General features: G+C 43.3%; 1 protein-coding gene and 1 long non-coding RNA gene across 2 annotated transcripts in view; one reads left to right on the top strand and one right to left on the bottom strand.

Annotated features, from left to right (window-relative positions):
- LOC128342798 (uncharacterized) overlaps positions 1-11,766 on the bottom strand; it is a 58,712-nt gene extending 46,946 nt beyond the window's left edge. Inside the window, exon 1 of the long non-coding RNA XR_008315178.1 lies at positions 11,502-11,766. This is a non-coding gene — a long non-coding RNA (uncharacterized LOC128342798). The remainder of the gene's footprint in view (positions 1-11,501) is intronic.
- On the top strand, positions 11,364-22,333 carry TMED7 (transmembrane p24 trafficking protein 7). The gene is made up of 4 exons (XM_053290712.1): positions 11,364-11,630; positions 11,763-11,972; positions 17,630-17,875; positions 19,328-22,333. The coding sequence occupies exons 1-4, from the start codon at positions 11,490-11,492 to the stop codon at positions 19,562-19,564; spliced, it is 834 nt and encodes a 277-aa protein (XP_053146687.1). The 5' UTR covers positions 11,364-11,489; the 3' UTR covers positions 19,565-22,333.
- The last annotated feature ends 294 nt before the right edge of the window (positions 22,334-22,627 follow it).

Raw genomic sequence — 22,627 nt, 5'->3', positions numbered from 1 at the left:
CCCTATTGGGGTCAGGGGTACTTCAGTTTGGCACTTGGAAACCAACTTCCATCTGCGTTTGGGAGAAAGAGAAACCATCCCCAGAACGGTGTTGATGAATGCCCCCAAATTCAGGATCCTGTTCTGCGGTCTGAGGGAACTCTTTTGGTAACTGACGATAATAAAGGTACACATGGATGCCCATGGTCCTCAAGTGCATCACAAGTGCCACCATGATCTTGGTAAACACTCATGACGCAGTCGAGAGACTGAAGGGGAGAGCCTGATACTGGAAGTGGGAGTTGCTGTACACAAAGTGAAGGAAGCGCCTGTCCTGGACAAGAATGGGAACATGGAGGTATGCCTCTTTGAGGTCCACCGATGTCAAGAAGTCTCCCTGCTGGATGGCCATCAGAATCAAACAGAGGGTCTCCATGTGGAACCCCTTCTTCCTCAGGAACCGGTTGACAAATCTGAGGTCCAAGATGGCCCTCCATTCCCTGTTCTTTTTTTGGAACTAGGAATAAAATGGAATACACCCCCCACCCACTCTCCTCCAATGATGAACGGCATCCAACATCAGGACATGCTTGGACTCCTTGTGGGACCAAGGAGATGGCAGGAAATGGTCCGGGGCTGGGAAGAAAACTCCAGGAAGTAACCCATGGTCTGGTGAATCCAAGTGTCCATACACATCATTTTCCAATGCTGTACAAATGCCTGCAAGCTTCCCCCCACCTGGAGAAGTGGCGGGGACTGCCCAAAAGAACAGTCATTGGCTGGGATTTCACCTGTAGCTGGGCTTGGCATTCTGATCAGCCTGCTGACGCCTGTGGGGCATGTGGTCCCAAAAGGGAATTTTTGGCTTAGACCAGGCAAACCTATCCTGACTATTCTGGCGGGGTCAAAACCTTGCCTTGTAGCCCCTGGCTTTGGATGACATGGATGGAAAGGACTTATAATCTTCCTTTTGATTACTAGAAGGCATGGCCTTCTTCTTATCTTTCGTTTCAACTAGTATGGATTCTAGAACCCATTTTTTGTCGTTCAGATCTTTTAGTACCTTTTTTAGCACATAATGAGGTACCTTTTTTAGTACCTCATTGCACGTTATCCTTTGGTAAGATGGCTCCCAGCACTAAGGCAGCCATTTCAGTATCAATGGGGGCACCCTGAGCTTTTCCATCACCAACTTGGTTGCATTATAAAAACGTCTAACTGTAGGTGGAGGCCCCTTACTCTCAGTAGGGATGTCCTATTCTGCCTGTATAATACTCAAAAACAAATGTGGGCAAGGCACTGAGACCTCAAGTGCTTGAAGGGAGGGAAGCACTGCTGAATCGCCTGTGGGCTTTTCGGAGACAGCCTGGGCCACCCCCTCCAACCTAAGGATCTTGTAGGCTTTGTGCAGGAACACAGAAAAATCCAACTGAGAGAACAGTCAGTAAGGTGGGTGCTAGGAATTATCAGGCTCCTCCTTGTCCCCTGAAAGCTCCCCATCTTCATTATCCAAATCAGACACTTCAGAAAGAACAACAGGATTGTGCCTCATGGGCAATGAAGGCACTGCTGGCAGCGAAGGAGCTGCAGGGCAAATAGGGACAGAAGACCCCTGTGGAGACAGGACAGGTGACCCTTGTTCCTGTGCAGGGCTGAGCAGCGAGTTCCCTGCCTGCATCGCTCCGGAGGCAAATTGGCGGGAAGAGGTGGCCAGGGCAGCTTGCTAAACTCCACTGCCATAACGCGTTGGAGCAGAGCCACAAAGCTGGGAGGAAACTTGTCTTCCTCATTCTCAATTGGAGCCATCTGATGATTGGCCTCGGAAGGGCACAAGCGTTTGGTGGGCAGAGTGGTGGGAGCCCCCACTAAGGGCTGCGCTCCCAGAACCCCAGCCTGATCTCTGCCCCGCATCGGGCCGATTGACCCTAGAGAGTGGTGAGACACTTTCCCCCATTTGGCTGGCACCGCCTCCCGGAGTGGAGCCTTATGTGCCTCCCAAGAACTCTTTGCTTTCCTTTCTGCCATGACCTCTTCCTCACAGTCTTGGAAGTTCGAACAATGGGTGAGGGAGAGGTCGCCACCACCCACTTGGCCTGGCACACAGAATGTGCCACCAACTCCTCCTCTGAGAGAGGGAGAAACCTCTCTCTTGTTGCGCCCAGAGTCGGTGGCCATGTTGGGCAGAGTGTGCCAAACGCCGCAGTGGAGGCAATAGAAAAACTTTTTAAAACATCTGTCTCCCTGGTTCCCCCATCGCTAATCCAAGCAGGGAAGTTGAAAAGGGAGAAGGAGAACACACAACCGGAGACTTAAAAAACACTCCTCAATAACACGAATCAAGTACAGAGCTAACGATTTCGGAACCTGCTGGAGCAAGACAGGGGCAGGGCGAAAAACTGAGGTTGAGGGGATTGCTCCTCCCTCCAAATGACAGGCAAAGATCTGTGATTGGCCCTTTTTGAGAGCAGGAGGTCGAAGCAATTCATAATAGGCAGCGGATCCTCTTCTGAGGGAGAATCTGGATTTCAAATAAACCAACATGTGAAAGCCTACATTTACAATCTCTTAAAACCGAACTACGACTAGGTACAGTATCAAACACTGAGTTATATGCTGTTTTTCTACATAAAACACAGAGAACAATAGGGGGAAATATCTCACTTCTGAGCTTAACAATTATAAATAACACAATGTCATATTTTGGCAATGGGGTTGAGACAGCCTTGGTTGGCCTAATAGATGACCTTTACCAGGGAATCAAGAGAGGAAGTGTGATTCTACTGGTTCTTTTGGATCTCTTGGCGCTGTTTGATACCACCAACCATGGTATCCTTCTGGATTGCCTGGGGGAGTTGGAGATAGGAGGAACTGCTTTGCATTGGTTCTGTTTCTATCTCTCAGCTAGATTCCAGATGGTGGAGCTTGGTGACAGTTGCTTCTCAAATCAGGAGCAGTTATATGGTCTCTCTCAGAGCTCCATTCTGTCACCAATGCTTTTTAATATCTACATGAAACTGCTGGGTGAGGTCATCAGGAGATTTGGTGCAGGGTGTTATGAGTATGCTGATGACAACCAAATCTATTTCTCCTTGTCGCCGTCACCACCACCACCATGAAATGGCATTCATTCTCTAAATGCCTGCCTACAGGCAGTAATGGGCTGGATGAGGGATAACAAATTGAAGCTGAGTCCAAGCAAGATGGATGTGCTCATTGTAGGGGCTCAGAATTTGATGGATGAATAGAGCTTCCTGTGCTGGATGGGGCTGCACTCCCCCGGAAGGAGCAGGTATGCAGCTTGGGAGTACTCTTGGACCCAGGCCTCACCCTGGTATCTCAGGTGGAGGCTCTGGCCAGGAGTGCCTTCCATCAGCTTCAGCTGATTCGACAGCTGCGCCCATTCCTTGAAGAGAACTATCTCAAAACAGTGGTGCATCAGCTGGTAACCTAGGCCTGACTATTGCAATGCACTCTTATGTGGGACTTGTGTAATTCTGAAACTTCAGTTAATCCAAAATACAGCAGCGAGATTGGTCTCTGGGGTATCCCAGAGAGACCATATTATGCCTGTACTTAAACAGTTGCACTTGCTGCCAGTATATTTCCAGGCAAAATACTAAGTGCTGGTTATTACTTTTAAAGCCCTGAATGGCCTAGGTCCAGGATAACAGAGAATGCTTTCTGTATGATCCCCATCACATGTTAAGGTCATCTGAGGTCCGTCTCCAGTTACCACCAGTACGTCTAGTGGCGACTCGGAACTGGGGCTTCTCTGTAACTGTTCCTGGGCTGTGGAATACACTCCTAGCAGAAATCTGTAGTTTAGGTTCATTACTGGCCTTCAAGAGAGCCCTTAAAACCTATTTGTTTGGTCTGGACTTTCAGGGTTTTAGAACTGTTTTAAATGCTTTTAATTGTTTAATGGTTTTAAACTGTTTATTTGGTTTTGTATTGATTGTTTTTAAAATGATTGTGTTGCGGGTTTGGTTTTGTCCTTGTGCAACTCCCAGAATCTTTTGGAAGGGGCTGTATAAAAATGGACAGTGAAAAATGGGCATTTGTGAGGTCTTCTAATTTATTATTAACTCTTTATAACACTCTTCACAAGATGGGAAGTGTATAAATATTTGTAATAAACACTATTTTGCACAGTAACTGCCTCCCACCACCTAGAAAGTTCTGGATATGTGGCAGTTCAACCCTATGCACTATATGTCTAGAGATGTTGAAAGCATTTGGGTAGGGGCATTCAGAATACCCCTATCCAAGGGCTTGGAAGCAGGACTGGCTTGACCTGGCTTGACCTGCTTGATCAGGTCTGCATTCCATCCAATTCTGTAAGCTATCCACCTCTGCTGTTTCCCTTCTGCATGGTTCCAACAAGCTTACTTTGAGGCAGGGGCAATAGTGAGCCTTCCTGACCCCAATGGAGTCCCGCCCCCAACCTACTGGGATTGGACTACAAATTGCAGCAGCCTCAGCAGGGAAAAGACGCTCTACTAGGGCCTGGAGCACCCACTGCTACCATCAGCTAGTCCCATTCCTTTCCCTACCCCAAGGTAAATGTGTAGGGACTTCAAGACAGGGTGAAGGAGAGATGGCAGAGGTGAACAGGTGAGCACTTTATGATACACAATCATTTGCAAAGCCTTCAGGATTTCCATATGTCTATTTGGAACATACACATCCTGGAGCATTTTTGACACATATCAGAGGGATGCTTGTGCTTCCTTAGTGAATTTACTCAGAAATACAGTAACTTTTCTTCCATAGGATTCACCTTCAAAAATGTCTGCATAGGACTGCAGCCTTAGCTTTCAAGTAAAGACCAAACCAGATGCAACATGGGAAATCTGTAAACAGGATTGACTGTATTTTTTAAAAAACAAAACATTAATAGCCGCTGCAGCACTGGGACATTTTGAACTGAGTCTGTAATAGTGTGGGAAGGTGACATTGTTTTTTAACCCTCTTTTCTCCATCAGCATAATTTTCCTGATTAAAATAGCTTTCCACAGCTATTTGCCCCGCAGGATAAAATATACAGTTATGTTTCCCGCATGGGACAAACAGCTTCAGGGGGTCATTTCAATTTTTTAAAAAAATATTGTTGTAAAAGGGTTTTTTTTATACCCTTGTTTCTACTTGTTTATTATTTTTCTATTTCTCCCAGCATCACCTTACTCCACTGCACCATAAAAAATCTCTGTATAAACAGGATCTCGGGATCTACATATGTATAGGTCTTCAGCTCCGCTAATGAGGTGTTGTAGGTGTAGGTGGTATAGACAAAGTCACTCTCAGTTTCCTTTAACGTTGAATAAATAGAAATTTATTAATTACACATTCTGAAGATCACTTGGTTCTCTAAGCAGGGAGGTTTGCTTGCATAGTTATAGGAATGGTTTTAACATAACAGTATCTCTTCATTCACTTCAGACATAAACAACATATATGAGTCTTGGTTTAAATAGTTTCCTTCCAGAGATCATAAGCTTGATCAGCTTTACACTTTTATTTTTCAGAACCTGACCTCTTTACTCCCAGCCTTCTTACTAGGTTGCCTGACAGACTTTTCCTCTGTGAACCTTCAGTTCCAGCTGTCAACTCTAACAATATTCCAACTGCTCTGTTCTTTTTTCCTCCACTAGGGGGCTTCCCAGCTGCAGGGCTTGTCTCTGCCAGCCTTTCCTAGTATGAGATTTAACCCCTTCATCATACCCAGATAACTCTATACAGATATTCTTTAATCTCATTTCATCAAAAAGGTGAATAAAGAAAAGATTAATCCGAGCACCACGGTAGTGATTTGCATTCCCACCCACTCCCCAAGGCCATTTAAAAAATAATGTGGGTGATCCTGTTTGCAGATCTTCCATGTTATATTTAGTTTGACCCAAAGTTGAAAGAAAATGCTTGACTAACAAGCAGAAGGTTGCTGGTTCAAATCCCCACTGGTATGTTTCCCAGAATGTGAGAACACCTATATCGGGAAGCAGCAATATAGGAAGATGCTGAAAGGCATCATCTCATGCTGGAGAGGAGGAGGCAATGGTAAACCACTCCTGTATTCCACCAAAGAAAACCACAGGGCTCTGTGGGTGCCAGGAGTCAAAATCGACTTGACACACTTTACCTTTAAAGTTGAAACAGTGGCTGTATTCACACATAACCACAGACTCGCAGTTCCACTGCCTTCCCCACCCCACTCTCCTGTCCGAATTCGGACGTAACAGAGAGCAGGCTGTCTGAAGTCAGGGAGACTGCAGAGGGGGAACTGGCTGTGTGGGTTTCCTTCTTGTGTGAAGGATAGCCCAGACAGCCAGTCACAGCCAGAGAGAGGGAGTAGCATCCTCCCTCAACTCTGGTTCCAGATAGCCGAGCCTGAAGTTCCACATTCGCACGTAATGCAGGCTGTGGCAGACCTCAGGCTGGAGCAACTAAACTTCAAATTGGAGTTTAGAAAAGAAAACCTCAGGCTGCTCTCCACATGGAAACAGAGTTTCCTGCATTTGGGCATACCTGTTTGGCAACCTCTGGCCCCTTAAACTCTGGTTTTGCATTACATGTGAATGGGGCATGAATGTAACAATAGGCTTTGCTTTGTATCCTTGCAAGTGTAGAGAGAAAGCTAAATAGAAATCTGTTTCTTAGCAGATATAATTCCAAAGAGCAAAAGACACATGAGCAAACATTTTCTATCATGCTCTCAAGTTGTATGCCCTATTAAGTTGCAAACCAATATGTCTTAATTTGAATAGCAACCTGTTAGTATGCTTACTTTTTCAAGAAATATATGAATTTCAAAATGGGAAACTTCACTTAAATCTTTCTTATTTTCCCTAGGGAGTTAAATCAATCCATCTTGCCCTGCAATATGATTTAGTAATTAGAAATTACCTACTTATACATTTCTGGTGAACAAAGTGAGTCTGTATTTATCTCTTGTCTCCATATTCCATCACTAAATTCTTACTTCTATAGAAAATCAAGGACAGATAATCTGCCTATTCTTTTGGGGAGAGCCCAGACAGAAAAATGTCTGGATAACCTAAGTAATATGTAGTCAGTGCTCATTGAACTATTAAAATAATGAGTGATGTTTGGTACGTGCACTGAAATCAGCTCATGTGGTTTTAAGCTCTCGTGATTTTATGCTTCACATATCAGAGTGCTACTAAAAGCTCTTCCTTTTCCCAAGAGTGTTCTACAGATGGCAGCAGCTTCAGAATCAGACAGTTTTTCAGTGCTCAAATTATAAGGGGGCCACATTTCCCTTATCTTTTGATCTCCTTCTCTCAGCTAGTGTTTAGAAGGCTATGGAGGAGGGCATGATATACTGGCAGGGGGGTAAGCTTGTGAATTTCATTAACCCCCTTTCCCCAGTCTCCATAATAGAAGAGTTAGCACTGTGAGAACTATGAGGAAATAAAAAGAACAACAGTTTCCATCATTTCTGAGAGTCTTCTTAGGCCAATCATTTTATTCAAAAGAAAGAGAGAAAGAGGTCAACCTCAAATTGCAATAAAAATGAAATTTGTTTTTTTGTACTCAGGAAGCTATCCCAAGAAACATCAAAAGTGTACAAAAATCTGAATGTTGCATTTGTGTATGGGGGGGTATGCTTTTGAGGGGCACCATTGCTGGTTTTTACTTGATTTTACTTAAAGCAACATGAACACTGATTGTACTGTTAAGCTAAAATGCTATCTCAAATAGCTTACACTAGGAATATGTGTGTTTGCACAGGACATTGCCAGAAATAAAGCATTGCTTGAGACTCTAGGCTATTACAGGTGAAACTCGGAAAATTAGAATATTGTGCAAAAGTCCATTAATTTCAGTAATGCAAATTAAAAGGTGAAACTGATATATGAGACAGACACATTACATGCAAAGCGAGATAAGTCAAGCCTTAATTTGTTATAATTGTGATGATCATGGCGTACAGCTCATGAAAACCCCAAATCCACAATCCCAGAAAATTAGAATATTACATGGAACCAAGAAGACAAGGATTGAAGAATAGAACAATATTGGACCTCTGAAAAGTATAAGCATGCATATGTATTCAGTACTTGGTTTGGGCCCCTTTTGCTGCAATTACTGCCTCAATGCGGCATGGCATGGATGCTATCAGCCTGTGGCACTGATGAGGTATTATGGAAGACCAGGATGCTTCATTAGCGGCCTTCAGCTCTTCTGCATTGTTTGGTCTCATGTCTCTCATCCTTCTCTTGGCAATGCCCCATAGATTCTCTATGGGGTCAGGTCAGGAGAGTTTGCTGGCCAATAAAGCACAGTACACTGTATACTTTTCAGAGGTCCGATATTGTTCTATTCTACAATCCTTGTCTTCTTGGTTCCATCTAGTATTCTAATTTTCTGGGATTGTGGATTTGGGGTTTTCATGAGGTGTACGCCATGATCATCACAATTATAACAAATTAAGGCTTGACCTATCTCACTTTGCATGTAATGCGTCTGTCTCATATATCAGTTTCACCTTTTAATTTGCATTACTGAAATTAATGGACTTTTGCACGATATTATAATTTTCCGAGTTTCACCTGTACATCTTTTAGGGGAGTTTTCTGATCATGGGTGTATGTGGTTTGAAGTGGCCCAAACAGCAGCAGTGGTTGACTGGGCCCTTCCTTGCTGCCAACAGGCACCATGATGGTTGCTTGTTTTCCTCAGGCCGCTGACAGGCTTGGGCCCATCCCTTGCCCTTCATTCTTTCTCTCTTCCCCTCCCTTTCCCCCCTCTTTCTATCTCCTCCACTCACTCTTCCCTTCTGTCTTTCTTCCCCTCGCTTCCCCCCGCACCCTTCCTTCCTAAGTTAATAGATCTTGTTCACCTTGTTTCCTCATCTACTTCACACAACGGTGGCCTCCTTCTCCTGAAGGGGCTTTCTTCCCTCACAACTCCTCTCTTCACAGACCCCTGCCCACTATTCTTATATACATATAGATTCTTCAACAATCTTCTGACCAGTAACAGTTGCATTCCAACTGACCTTAACCATCACAGGCTCCTCCCCCCTATCTGCATATGGAATCCCCACTGCCCAATCACCACAGTACTACAGGCTCCGCCTCCCTATCTGCATATGGAACCTCCACTGCCCAATCACCATGGTACTGCTGCTCTCATAGGCTCCTCCTCCCTATCCTCATATGGAATCTCCACTGCCCAATCACCATGGTGCTTCTGCTCGCAAACTCTCGCGAGAGCTGCCATGCACGGGATTAGCAACAGGTACTTCTAAGAGAAATAAATATATAGAAGACTAGCTGGGCTGGGTGCAGAGCATCTGCGTCTCCACTGGCCTGCTTCCCCCCTCCCCCCCATTTTCTGGCTGTCGGGCCAGCCAGCCCACTTCTTCTCACCCCCTCCCTGCCTGGTGCTTTCTGGCTGGAACCAATTCCCAGTGGCCGGCCCGGTGCCACCTGCTGCTCCCGGCCCCATGCCAGCATCCCTATTTTCTCCCCCATCTCTAATTGGCAACTGCTTGCGAACTATCACGAGAGCTGCCACGCATGGGATTAGTGACGGGTATGTCTAGGAAAAATAAATATATAAGTACTATCTGATCGGGTGCAGAGCATCTGCGCCCCTTGTTCTCCCTGTCTCTCCTCCCCATCTTCATTTCCCCTCTCCCTTCAGCCTGTTCTCCTTTCCCCCTCCCTTCAGCCCCAGTCCGTGCTCCTTCCTCCCCCCCTTCAGCCCCAGTCCATGCTCCTTCCTCCTTCCTCCCTTCAGCCCCAGAAAGGGCTCCTTTCCTCCTCCCTCCCAGTCCACTTTCCCTCCCCATCCGCTGGCCTGGCCAGAGGCCCAGCACTTTTCTTCCCTGCCCACCCGCGGCTTCCTTCGCTGGCCGATGCTTTTCCTCCCCACCCGCCAGCAGTGGTTTCCCTTGTCGGCCAGGTCGACACTTTCTTTCCCCACCGGCCTGGAGAACACTTTCCTTCCCACCAGCCAGCGGCCGTGGTTTCCCTTGCAGGCTGATGCTTTCCTTCCCCGCCTGCCACTGGGCTTTCCCTCACCAGCCAGGCCGGCGCTTTCCTTCCCCGCCCGTCACTGGGGGTGTTTTCCCTTGCTGGCCGATGCTTTCTCTCCCTGCCTGCCAGTGGTTTCCCTCGCCAGCCAGGCCGGCGCTTTCCTTTCTCACTGGCCTGGCGGGCACTTTCCTTCCCCACCGGCCGATGCTTTCCCTGCCCGCCTGCTGCCCCCTGTCGCCATTTTCTTGCCCTGTACCCATGGGTATCTGGCAGCAGCTTGCAAACTCTCCCGAGAGCTGCCACACATGGGATTAGCCATGGGTACGTCTTAGAGAAATAAATATAAAGAAGAAGAAGAAAGCGGATGATGATGATGATAATGATGATAATAATAATAATAATAAGAAAACTTTGTTAGCCACCCCATAACAAATTGTTCTCTGGACACTTCACAATAAAGGATTAAAACATATAATAAAAACACATTAAATCATGACCAAAATAAAGCTGAAAAGGAAATACAAAATACAATACAAAGCAGTTTTTAAAAAACTCATTTTCAAGTTAGTTAAAAAACAGACCAAATCTGCTAACCCAAACTTATAAGGCCTGGGTGAACAAAAAGGTCTTTACCTGGCATCTAAAAGAACAAAGTGATGAAGCCAGGAGAACCTCACAGGGGAGGCTATTCCATAAATGGGGTGCAATCATAGAAAATGCCATCTCCCTGATACATCTCCTGTGGTCAACATAATGTGCAAATAACTGTACCTGTGTACATTGTACAAGTATGGAACATAACATGTGAATAGGGCTCTTCTCTCTCTTTCTCACACACACAAACACACACACACAATATCATCCTGGGTCAAGTGCCTTTCATTCCCTACATGCGCCATAGCACTTATATCCCGCTCTTCCTCCAAGGAGCCCAGAGCGGTGTACTACATACTTGAGTTTCTTCTCACAACAACCCTGTGAAGTAGGTTAGGCTGAGAGAGACGTGACTGGCCCAGAGTCACCCCGGTCCTAGTCCAGCACTCTAACCACTACACCAGCTGGCTCTACACCGACAGCGTGATCCTCAGCAGCATGTTTTCTCCAAAAGCAAGACCTACTGACTTCAAGAGGATACTTTCAGCCCAGCACTGTCACCCGCAAGGAGAATCCCCACGTCCCTGGCATAAAGCAGAAGAGTTTTCACTACTAAAAGGGTTTATTTGAGGCGGCGGTACGGCACCGAAGCACCTGCGCAGGGATCGCCTTCCCCGTCTTGAAGGGAAGCGCCAACTGCACAGAGTAACAGACGCTCTCGCCCCCCCATCGCCAAGCAACGTCCAATCAGCACCTCGCCTGGAAGCGACAATCGCTTCGTTTCCCAAAACCGTCGTGGAAGCCTCTCAGCGCACCAAGCACAGTCTGGTCATTTAAACCCCGCCCACCTTTTTTGTCTAGTCCCCGCCCCTTCTCACTCCCTGGCCGCCAGCAAGAACACCACGTCTACAAATGACAACTCACCCGGAAGTGCTTTCTGCCTCTGTAAGGTGGAGGCCTGTTACCTCCGGGTCGTGGGTACGGTTTACTTCCCGTTCTGTTGGCCACGCCGCAGGTACCGGCTTGGGCTGCCGTTGTTCGCGTCCCTCGCAGGTAAACTCTCCGCCAAGGACTCACTTGTTTACCTGCTCTCCAGGTGCGCAGGCGAGGCCTATGCAGAGCCTTTTCTTTTCCTTGCCCTTCTCTCACTTTGTCCCTTTTTTGCTTTTCTTGTTCGCCCCTCAGCGTTGCGTTTGCGCCTCCGTCAGGGAAATGTTGCTGAGGGGCTGGCAGGGCCCTAGTGGCTCCCTGGGATTGTGGACCTTGCTCTTGTTGCTGCTGAACTTGGGTTGTGCTGTGCGCGCCTCGGAGATCACCTTTGAATTGCCCGACAACGCCAAGCAGTGCTTCTACGAGGAGATCGTTCAGGGCACCAAGTGTACCCTGGAGTTCCAGGTAAGGGCATCATTTGGCTTCCAACGCCACATGTGTTATCCACATGTGTTCCAACGCCTAGGGGTGGGGCTTGTCTGAATTTTAGTTAAAACAGAATAACTTCTCTCCTGGACAGTAGTCATTAGTGAAGAGCCAGTGTGGTGTAGTCCTGAGTGTTGTACTTGGACCAGGGTAGCCTGGGTTCAGATCTCAGCTTGGCCATGAACCTCACTGAGTAATCTAGGACTAGTTGCTCCTAGCTTAACCTACTTCAAAGAGTTGTGAGGATAAAATGAAAGGTAAGAAACATGCATTGCCTTGAGTTTCATGGAGGAAGGAAGAATGATATAAACATCAAAGACAGTAGAATGGACTCCAATTCCTCCTCTAACTGTAAAACAGGCATGGAAAAGGTGAGAGAAGTTTTCCTTTTTGATACAGTTTAGCTTTTGACTTAAACTTATTATTATTATATACCTTTTATATCTCACTCTATCTCCAAGGAGCCCAGAGAGGTGTACTGCATACTTCAGTTTTGCCTCACAACAACCCTGTGAAGTAGGTTAGGCTGGGAGGGAAGTGAGTGGCCCAGAGTCACCTGGCAAGTATTTTGGCTGAATGAGGATTTGAACTCAGGTCTCCCTGGGCCTAGTCCAGCACTCTAACCACTATACCACACTGGCTTTCATATAAGTACAATGGGTTTTAAACCCATTTTATAAATTTATTGGAGAGGAGAGCTGGTCTTGTGGTAGCAAGCATGACTTGTCCCCATAGCTAAGCAGGGTCTGTCCTGGTTGCATCTGAATGGGAGACTTGATGTGTGAGCACTGCAAGATATTTCCCTCAGGGGATGAAGCCGCTCTGGGAAGAGCAAAAGGTTTCAAGTTCCCTCTCTGGCTTCTCCAAGATAGGGCTGAGAGAGATTCCTGCCTGCAGCCTTGGAGAAGCCGCTGCCAGTATGTGAAGACAATACTGAGCTAGATAGACCAATGGTCTGACTCAGTATATGGCAGTTTCCTATGTTGTTCCTATGGTTGCAGTACTTGTGCCCAGTGTTCCCTGTAAGGCATGTGCACACACTCACAAGTTTTTTTTTTAATGCCCAGTTTATTTTAGATCCCACTCAGGTTGACTCAGGAAGGCCCCACTCTGAATGCATGTGCACATACACTGCCTTGATACTGGTACCCAAAACAAAACTAATTCTGCACAGAAATGGAAAAAATAGAGGGGCCACTGTTTGTGTCCTCAGCCAAGTGTCTGTGGGCACCCTGGTCTGTGTGTGTGTGTGTGGGGGGGGGTCCCCCCTGTCTTTTAAACTCACTTTATAAATTTATCATATTTATATGTGCATACATCTGATATGTGTATGCAGTGACCCTCCCCATGCATCACTCGTGGGGGCATTGCATTGTAAAGGAATATGGCAGGTGGCTGTTGAACACTCAGAGTCTCTACTGCTAAGGTAAGCCCCCACAAGGTTTTGGGAGAGGCCTTTTTTGGTAGTAACAGTAACATGGAGTACTCCTCAACTTCTGTGCTGGTAGCCATTTTTCCTCTACCCAGGGTAGAGGGCTTTTTGTCTCAACTTTGTCAAATTGTGTGTTTCTGAAAGGTTTTTACCAGGTATGGCCTAAACATCAAGGACAACTTGCCTCAATAATGAATCATCTAATTGTTAACTGAAACAAAGGAAGCTCTCCTTAAGCAATCATGTTGAGCACTACCAGTACTGTGAAGCCACATAATGCTCTCCCATTTGCCAACATCGGGTTGTCATACGACGTGCTTCCTCATCTTCTACTCAGTCCAGTAGTACTGTGGTTTTCCACATTGCATATTGCTCTCCATATACAACAGACTATATTGAGAATATTTCAATGTAATAAAGTTAAGGAAATCAACTATTCAAAACGTGATTACTACAAGCAAGAAACTTCACCGATGTTAAGACTATGGAGAATGGACAACAGTTGGGAGGCACATAATCTTGACAAGAGTAGTGAAGCTCCAGTTCAGGAGTTTAGTCATATAGACCCAGTTCAGTTAACAAACCATGGTTTGGTACACCATGCCTACCAAGCCTGCACACTTCCTCCCCTTGTGCACCTAGGTACTTCCTGGCCTTAGTTAAACCACAGCTCCATTTGTTATCCAAACCTGGAAGTTGTGGTTCTAACTAGTTTACATTCACTTACACATACCTGATGGACAGTATGTGCAAGAAGTCCCACTAGACCTTGTTACCTGTCACTCTTTACCCAACCACTCCCATTGCAGGCATCCCAACTGCTTAATTTATCACATCAGCAGTAACCAAAGGGAAGGTTGTCAGGAGGGCCAAGAGCTTCTGTTGCCCCTCCCTTCTGTGTGTGTGTTCCTTACAAATACAATGGATATTTATATACCGCTTTTCAACAAAAGTTCCCAAAGCGGTTTACATAGATATAAATAAATAAAATGGCTCCATGTCCCCAAAGGGCTCACAATGTACCTTGTCATGAAGGTAGGGTTCCTTTATCTCATAGTCCTCAGCAGACAGCTGAAACAGATGCAGCTTTTTTAAAAAGTTAGTTATGGACAGTTTCCAGAGGGGTGGCCATTTTAGTCTGTTGTATCAAAAAGGTCAGTCCTGGTAACACAACTGATATCAACTCTGCGATCAATTTCTGTTATCAGTTATAGACTAAGTTCTGACAACATAATAGATGAATAGGGTTACTAACCTTGTAGTGGTAGGGCTCCTCTGTATGATGGAGTAATAGTTCAGTGTTTTTCATCACTGCCTCCCCAACTTGATACTGTTGCAAGTTGTCCTTTTAGCAGCTTCAGATGTGCTGTGGCCCATGTAGGAACAGCTAGCTTTTCACTGCTCATGATCCGCAAGGACAGGAGACGGAGAAGGAAACATCTCATGCCTCTGTAAATTTTGAAAGGCTGCTTGATTGCCTGTGAAGGGACAAGGGAAACATGAAGAAGGTAATGGAGAGCAGCTGCAATAGATGGTCATTGTGCCCAGGTACGCATTGGGAAGAGAATCCTGCTGCCTCCTGTGCTGCATTCTGTTGCCTACCTAGTTCCTCACCCCTGCATGTTGGGGGCACCTGCTAGGGGAGAATGTGTTGCTGTTAGGACAATACTTCATGTGGTGTTCCCTATAAGAAAGAATATGTCAGAGAAGGTGGCCTGGTTACTGGTTCCAGTGCTTTGAATAGTGTGATCTTTGCTGGTAAACAGGTTGCTATGCTTGCTGTATACCTTCCTAGTGCATGGTGAGGGCCCACCTGCTTTGGGAGAGTTTGGGTAATCAGGGAACTGCTTTGTGCAAATAATTTACTTATTAAGTGTCTTTCTGAGGGACCTTACTCCCTGGAATATCTTATGTGCTTGTATTTGGAATTCTCAGGCAGAGTACCTGTAAAGTTCTGGAAAGAAAAGTGTAGCTTGCTGATTTTATATTGTTCTCCTTCACTGTTTGTGCAGAGTCTTTTCATCATGGAGGCATTTCCCTTAATGTCTTAATACTTCAGTCTCTGGTGCTGTACTGTAATTGACTCCCCACTTGTTCATACCATGTTCTTTTATGTGATGTGGGATGGGAGTGAAAACAGGGAGTAGCCCTTCTGAGTTTTCCTTTGAATTCTGATGGTGTGTATGTGTCTGTTTTCACAAGCTATTTTGCTGTCATAATTTTATGCTGGTGAGGGAGTTGGGATCTGGCATGGAGGGTGGAGGATAGTAGCAACGAAGCTGTCCTCGGATCCTCCCCCAATAACACCCCTATCTTACTCTTTACTTTGTTGTACTTAGATAGTATAGCACTTAAACACTTAAGGTTACAATGACATGGATACTAACTGGGCAAAGAGGCATCTTGTCAAGTGGTGGTTCTTGCTGTGTTTAGCAGGATGAAGAGCAACTGTCCCTACTCAGCTCAGTACAACATCCCTTCAGTGGCTGTTGCTTGTGAGCCTTTTAAGATCCTGAGCCTTTTCTCATTCCTTTCGCTATGTGAACTACTTTGCAACCTTTTTTTTTGTTTTTTTTTTTTTTTTTGCTGAAAAGCAATATATCAATTTTATCACCACCATAGCTTGGTTACCCTGGAATAGGAGACTTAGCTGACATCTTGTCCTTTATCTATATGGCCTAACCCGATTGTATCATTAATGTGTTATATCTTTCTGTGAAAGCCTGGTTGTCTGGCATTTCTTTTACTCCATTAACTCCAAATCACATGGCCATCTCTAAGGATATTCTTGGTGTCCACTAGCTGACATTCTGCAGACATGTTTTGAATGTCTGGACTCAGTTCCTTTTGCACATGCTGTCACATTAGAATTCTCTACTTTGCTCTCCAGTTTCACAAGTAGACATTACCTGCACACTTGCCCTTCTATGCCCCTCCCTTCAGGCTTAACCTGCCCCTCAGCATTCCATGATTCACTAAGTGACCATTACAGCCACCAAGTGTAGGCATTGCCTTTCAGCCCAGGTCCCAATGATTTCAGTAAGAGGTATTTGTAGGTAACTTCCTCTGGAATGAACCTTATATATGCTAGGTTTGTACATGTTGGCTTTTAGAAAACAGGTTCTTCATCAATTTTGCTGCAATTAACACTACAGTGGTTCTTGATAGTTTTTATGGAAAGAACAGGAGGAAAGCAAAATTGCCTTAGCAAATCGCTAACCCTCCCCGCCATTTTCCCCATTGGAGTTAATTGTTTATCTGTCCCAAGCTATCTGTTTACCAAGGATATTTAATCTGTCTCTCTGAACAAAATTATAATTATCCATTGCCAGTTTTATTTACTTAGCAAATATATTTTGTACACCGCCTATAGATATACATATCAGGCAATATAAAAATATGATAGATAAATAAATATTTACTAAAGGTAGAAAATTTTGCATGCATGTGGTTTTGTTTGCTTTTACTAATACCTTTTGAAATCTTTCTCCTGATAGTTGTGTGATTTGGTGTTGCTCTTTCTGGTTTGATAGTTTTTGGATCTGATGTGAAGCTTTATTGTTCCAGCACATTGTTGCTTAACGCATGACATACCAGTGAATTACTACAAAATAGGATTATCAGTGTTGGACATAATAGTGTTACAAGTAGAAATGCTAGTACATCAGACCAGGATATTAGAGTTATCTGTCATGCAGAGGCTCCTCAGTTTAGGAAGGAAAATGGATCAAACCAACCTCTTCAAATGTATCTGTGACTAAGGTTTAATGTTTAGCTTTTTATCGCTTTAATATAACCATAATAAAAGAGGAAGCCTATGTGAACTTCTGCTGAATGTATGACTCCACTTCCAACTCTCATTACAAGTGCTTTGGGATAACAGCAGAATTTGTGTTTACATAGTAATAGAAAAAGACCGGTAGAAAATGTGATCTTGTTTTGTAGTAGTTGTGCAGGTCAGGTGATTTATCTTGAGGCATTTGGGTTTCTCCTAGCACTTCTTCTTTGCTTGTATTCAGTTATAGATTGGAACAGTTAATCTGTTTAAAGTCTGATATACAAGAACTACAGCTGAACAAATGTTTCAGTAATAGTGAGCTATACGTCTGTGGCTTGTCCTGTAGACATGCTTGCCTTATTTGCCAGGAATTGTGGTATTGCTGACTCTTTGACATTCTAAATACCAATTTTCTCTGTTCCACAGGTGATCACTGGAGGGCACTATGACGTTGACTGCCGCTTAGAAGATCCAGATGGCATTGTGCTGTACAAAGAAATGAAGAAACAATATGATAGCTTTACCTTTACTGCAACCAGAAATGGAACATACAAATTTTGTTTCAGCAATGAGTTCTCTACATTCACACACAAGACAGTGTACTTTGATTTCCAAGTTGGAGATGATCCTCCTCTGTTTCCTAGTGAAAACAGAGTCACTGCACTTACTCAGGTAGAGTTGCCTTTTATTTGGAGTAGAAGATATCTTGCACAACACCAAGCTTTCTGAAACCTAGTTATAGATCTTCACAAATCCTACAATTGCCAGTACCTAGGGTTAGTTACTTGAGTGAAATTAGGCTTTGTAGGCCTTTGGATTTAGCAGAAAGCAATGACTTGCCTAGCAAGCAAGAGGTTGCTGGTTCGAATCCCTGCTGGTATGTTTCCAAGAATATGGGAAACACCTATATTGGGCAGCAGCGGTATAGGAAGATGCTGAAAGGCATCATCTCATACTGTGCAGGAGAAGGCAATGGTAAACCCCTCCTGTATTCTACCAAAGACAACCACATGGCTCTGTGGTCGCCAGGAGTCGACACCGATTCGAGGGCACAACTTTACCTTTAATGGTTTTTTGTTCACCCAGCTGCTTAAGGCAGAGGGCTAGGCACTTAAGTATGTACAACACTTACTATTTTTATGTATATATGTAGAATATTTATATACCACATTTCAACAAAATGTTCTCAAAGCAGTTTATAGTAAAATTGAACAGACATCCTAAATCTTCTAGAATTTAACAAAAGTCTTGAGGTCTTCATGAGGCAGATGGTATCAGTGGTTCTTACATTATTGGAGGAGGCAGCTGTTTGGAGGTGCTGAGGATAGCAATGTACAAGGTCTTCATACCCAGCCAAAAGCAATGGATCTAAGTGTTAATTTCTTGCTTGGGTCTTGTTCTACAGGATATATAGGCAAATGGAGAAGGTAGCATGACAGTTGCACAGCCAAAGCCTTTTATACCATTACACTGCAGCTTGATATTTGATTAGGTGATTCACAAATGCATCTTAATTGCCAGCAACAAATTCCATTATCATTGAGTTGATCAGGATGAACATATCTGCAGATTAATATTAAAGCATAATCAAGTTGCCAGATATGTTAATATTTGATGCTGAACCACTGACTGTAAAATAGATTCATAGTGTAAAATAGATTTGATGTAAAATAGGTGCTTTTACCATCACTCAGAATGTATTTTCATGTGTCTTGGAAGACTTGGGTATTAGCAACAGTTTTATAAATGCCCAGGTTAGTTTGGTTTCCCCGTTGCTGAAGTGTGCTTAAGACTGTTGCATCCTGACTTAATTACAGGATCATTAGGTTAGGAAAAACAGCTCCTGCAGAATGCCTTGGTACTTGTTCAAGAAATGTTTTCATTTTACAAAGTGGTAAAAATTCCTGTATGCCACGATCAAATACTGTATATGTCCTGAAGGCTTCACTCATTGAATCAAAATCTTTGAAGATAGTTTGAGAAAATTGGGTATGACTGTTGCCTGCTATTGGTTGGATAAGAAAATAACTTACTGTAAACTGAAAAGTTAATCCATAGCAAAAATCCTACATTTGTTGCTCAGTAGTGACCTGTTAATCAACTCTTCTCTCTTTCTGTATCTAGATGGAGTCAGCATGTGTTTCAATTCACGAAGCTTTAAAATCTGTCATTGATTACCAGACTCACTTTCGGTTGAGAGAAGCACAAGGTCGCAGCAGAGCTGAAGATTTAAACACACGGGTGGCGTATTGGTCAATAGGAGAAGCTATCATTCTTCTTGTAGTTAGCATTGGGCAGGTGTTTCTTCTCAAAAGCTTCTTCTCAGACAAAAGAACCACCACAACCCGTGTTGGATCATAACTCATGTTGAGAAAATGCTTCAAATCCACTGTTTGTAAAATACTGTTCTTCAAATAATTTCTAGTTAAAGAACAATTAAACGTGGGGAACATTTTAAATACTTTTACCCTCCCTCCCCAGCCTAAAATTGCAAAATACATATTCCCCAAAAGCTGTGGAAAGTCTTTATTTGTTACATATGGGTTTTCTCTTTTTGTTTGTCTGCTGAAAGACCTAACTTAAGGTTACTGGGTTTTTTTTAATTAATGAGACTGTTAGGAACATAATGCTTAAAATTCTTTAAATTGTGATTTAGGTGAATCTTCTGATTTTTCAAATTTGGGAGATGTGAGAATAAAAGCAAAGGTGATTAGTCTCAAAACCTTGTACAGCGCTGTTTTGATTTGCAGTGAACATTCTTGTCAGAAGCATTTCTTGCATCTTCTTTTGCAGTACTATAATTTAGACTGGATTCTAGGGAGACCAGTTCTCTGTTTCTTTAAAAGTCTGCATGGTTTATTGCATTTTTCTTAAGTTAAATAAGGAGAATGTTCTGCAACTCTCAAAGTTGTTTGAATCTTAGGGCTTGTTGTGGTGCTGCTTCTTTGAAAAATCAGCTAGCTGATCCACAAATCATTTGTCAGTCAGTTCCACTTGAAGTCAATAGGACTAAGTTTATAAAGTACATGTGCACTGGGTTAAATGGCCTAAGTGGTTTGAGGATTATAACTTGAACAGCTGGCTTATTAAGCAATGTGTGTACAAATGCTGGTCATGGCAGTATAATCTCACTAACTATTCAGTTCTCCTATAAAGAGTCTAAATTAACAACTGATGAAAAGTTTACTTTTGATTGATGTGATGCAATAATCTGTTGCCTTGTCCTGATTGCTACCATTTTTGGACTAGAGGGCTATTTTGTGCAGTGGTTCTCAAACTTCAGGGTATGTGGGCTTTTTTGGCTTATAGCCAGAACTGTTCTCCTTGCTCATGCCTAATAACATCTTGAATATTTCTGTAAGTGTGTAAGATTGCACATCCTACCTTATCTTCAAGCAATCAAACTAAAATTAACACTATCGCCCCAATCAAACACACCTATATGAAAATAAGCCTCATGAAAGCAAAATTTGTTGAAACTATGTATGTATATTTTGGATTTTAAAAGGCTTCTTTCAAAAGAAAAGCCTGTTTGCAGCGCTTGTAAGCATATGAATACCACTAAGCTCAAAAGCTTACAATTGCAGAAATATCTTTTGATCTTTAAACCAGCTTGCCTCGCTACACTTGGGCAGCGTAGATATCAATCCTGGAAAAACACATCCATTGCAGTTTCTTAGATTTTAATACTCTATGAACCTAGACCATTGTCTTAACTTTAAATGCTGATGGTGTGTTAATGGGTGGAGTAGATTTTCTCTAATACAGAGTGGTTCAGTGTCAAAGCACTGATGTTCAAATTAAAAATAACTAGTTTGGTTAGTTTATTGGGGTTGTTAAAATGTCCGTTTTCATTACTGTTTGTGTGGCTTTTTAGAAAATGATGTGTTTTAGAGGAAGGGAAGACTACAGAGTTGTACTAGTTAAAATCCTGCAGAAATCTTAGTGCACAGTGTGTGTGTTTCTCCCACTGGCATAAAATAAACTTATTTACTGTACTTGTCCATTTCTTACATTAAATGTCAGTACTAGCCATTCAGGAGGGCAGGTTAAGACAATTTTCATAACATAAAACCTATTCAAGATGGAATCTGCTTTCTTCTGCAACTTCTCTTTCTATTAGTGAGGCATATTCTAGAGCCCCATATCAACCCTATTGACATTTAATTAAGATCGGTATAGCAGTGTTAGGGGTTTGGCTATAAACAGCAAAAAATGGCAAAAAAATTATTCAATATTATTTATGAGCTGGCCAGTTGAGAGATGTCTGTTGGACTGAAAACAGTCTAGAGCTAAGGAACTTTTATAACTACCTTGTTATGTTTACGTTGGGTGGAATCAGATATCTAGTAGCCACTTAAAAGCATTTTGGGTAGAGCGGGTGACAGCATGAGGGATGCAGCTTTCTGTAGGTTCTAATAATGTAACTAAACTCTGTTTCTCTAGCTTTTTAGCAGAGGAGAGGTAGTAGTAACACTTATGTAACCACTGGCTAGAGTCTGCATACAACTACTTTCTTGTACCAGGAAGAGTGGTACAGCGGTTGCTGTGCCATTTGAGTAACTTATAAATTACTCATAAGTAATTTATGAGTGGAGATCTCAAGCCCCCTAATATATGTTAAATTGTGTGTGAGAATTTTGCTTGTGTGTTTCCCTTCCTCTTCCTTGTCTCTTCCCAGTAATAAGTTAATGTGTAATGGAGCTGATTAGCTCAGTTATTCCAAATTGTGACACTTGCCTTTTCAACCTACTTGGTTCTATCCAGACCACCTCGTACCATTCTGTAAAACGTGCAGTCTTTTTTTAAAAATGCCTTTTTCACATATTGTATATTTCAAGGTAGCTGCATACGTTATTGGATTAGGAGTAGGGGTTAATAGGCACATATACCAATACATGAGTGGGTATAAATTCCAACCATTCTTCAAACAAAGCTGTTTGGAACACATCTACGTCTGAAGTACAGTAATAAGATGCCAGGTTTCTGAATTCTGTTGCTTAAGTCTACATGTATGTATCGTGCTGTGAAGTGTCCCATTCTTGATATAATTTGCAAAATTTTGTTAGTGTCAGTAAGACAAAGCTGGCCCTGTGAATTTTATGGGGTAATAAAATTAATATAAGGTGGTATTGGAGTTGTTTTTTGTTTGAGAATTTAATGCAATCTATGCAGATGTTCCCAAAAATGGGAAGATGGGACAGATAGGTTTCAGATTTCTTGTTTGGACTTTAGAATCATCCTAATAGAATCAAATAAGAGCTCTGAAAACTGATAAGCAGCCTTTTTCTATGCAGGAATTCAACAGTCAGTCCCACTTGGCTTAGTGGATCTTATTTATTTTTTATTTGCATTTATATCCCACTCTTCCTCCAAGGAGCCCAGAGTGGGCTGCTCACAACATAACATGGATGTGCTTATCCT

This window comes from Hemicordylus capensis, chromosome 2, assembly GCF_027244095.1.
Source record: "Hemicordylus capensis ecotype Gifberg chromosome 2, rHemCap1.1.pri, whole genome shotgun sequence".
NCBI classification, from domain to species: Eukaryota; Metazoa; Chordata; class Lepidosauria; order Squamata; family Cordylidae; genus Hemicordylus; species Hemicordylus capensis.
This window is presented reverse-complemented; position numbering and strand designations above follow the sequence as displayed.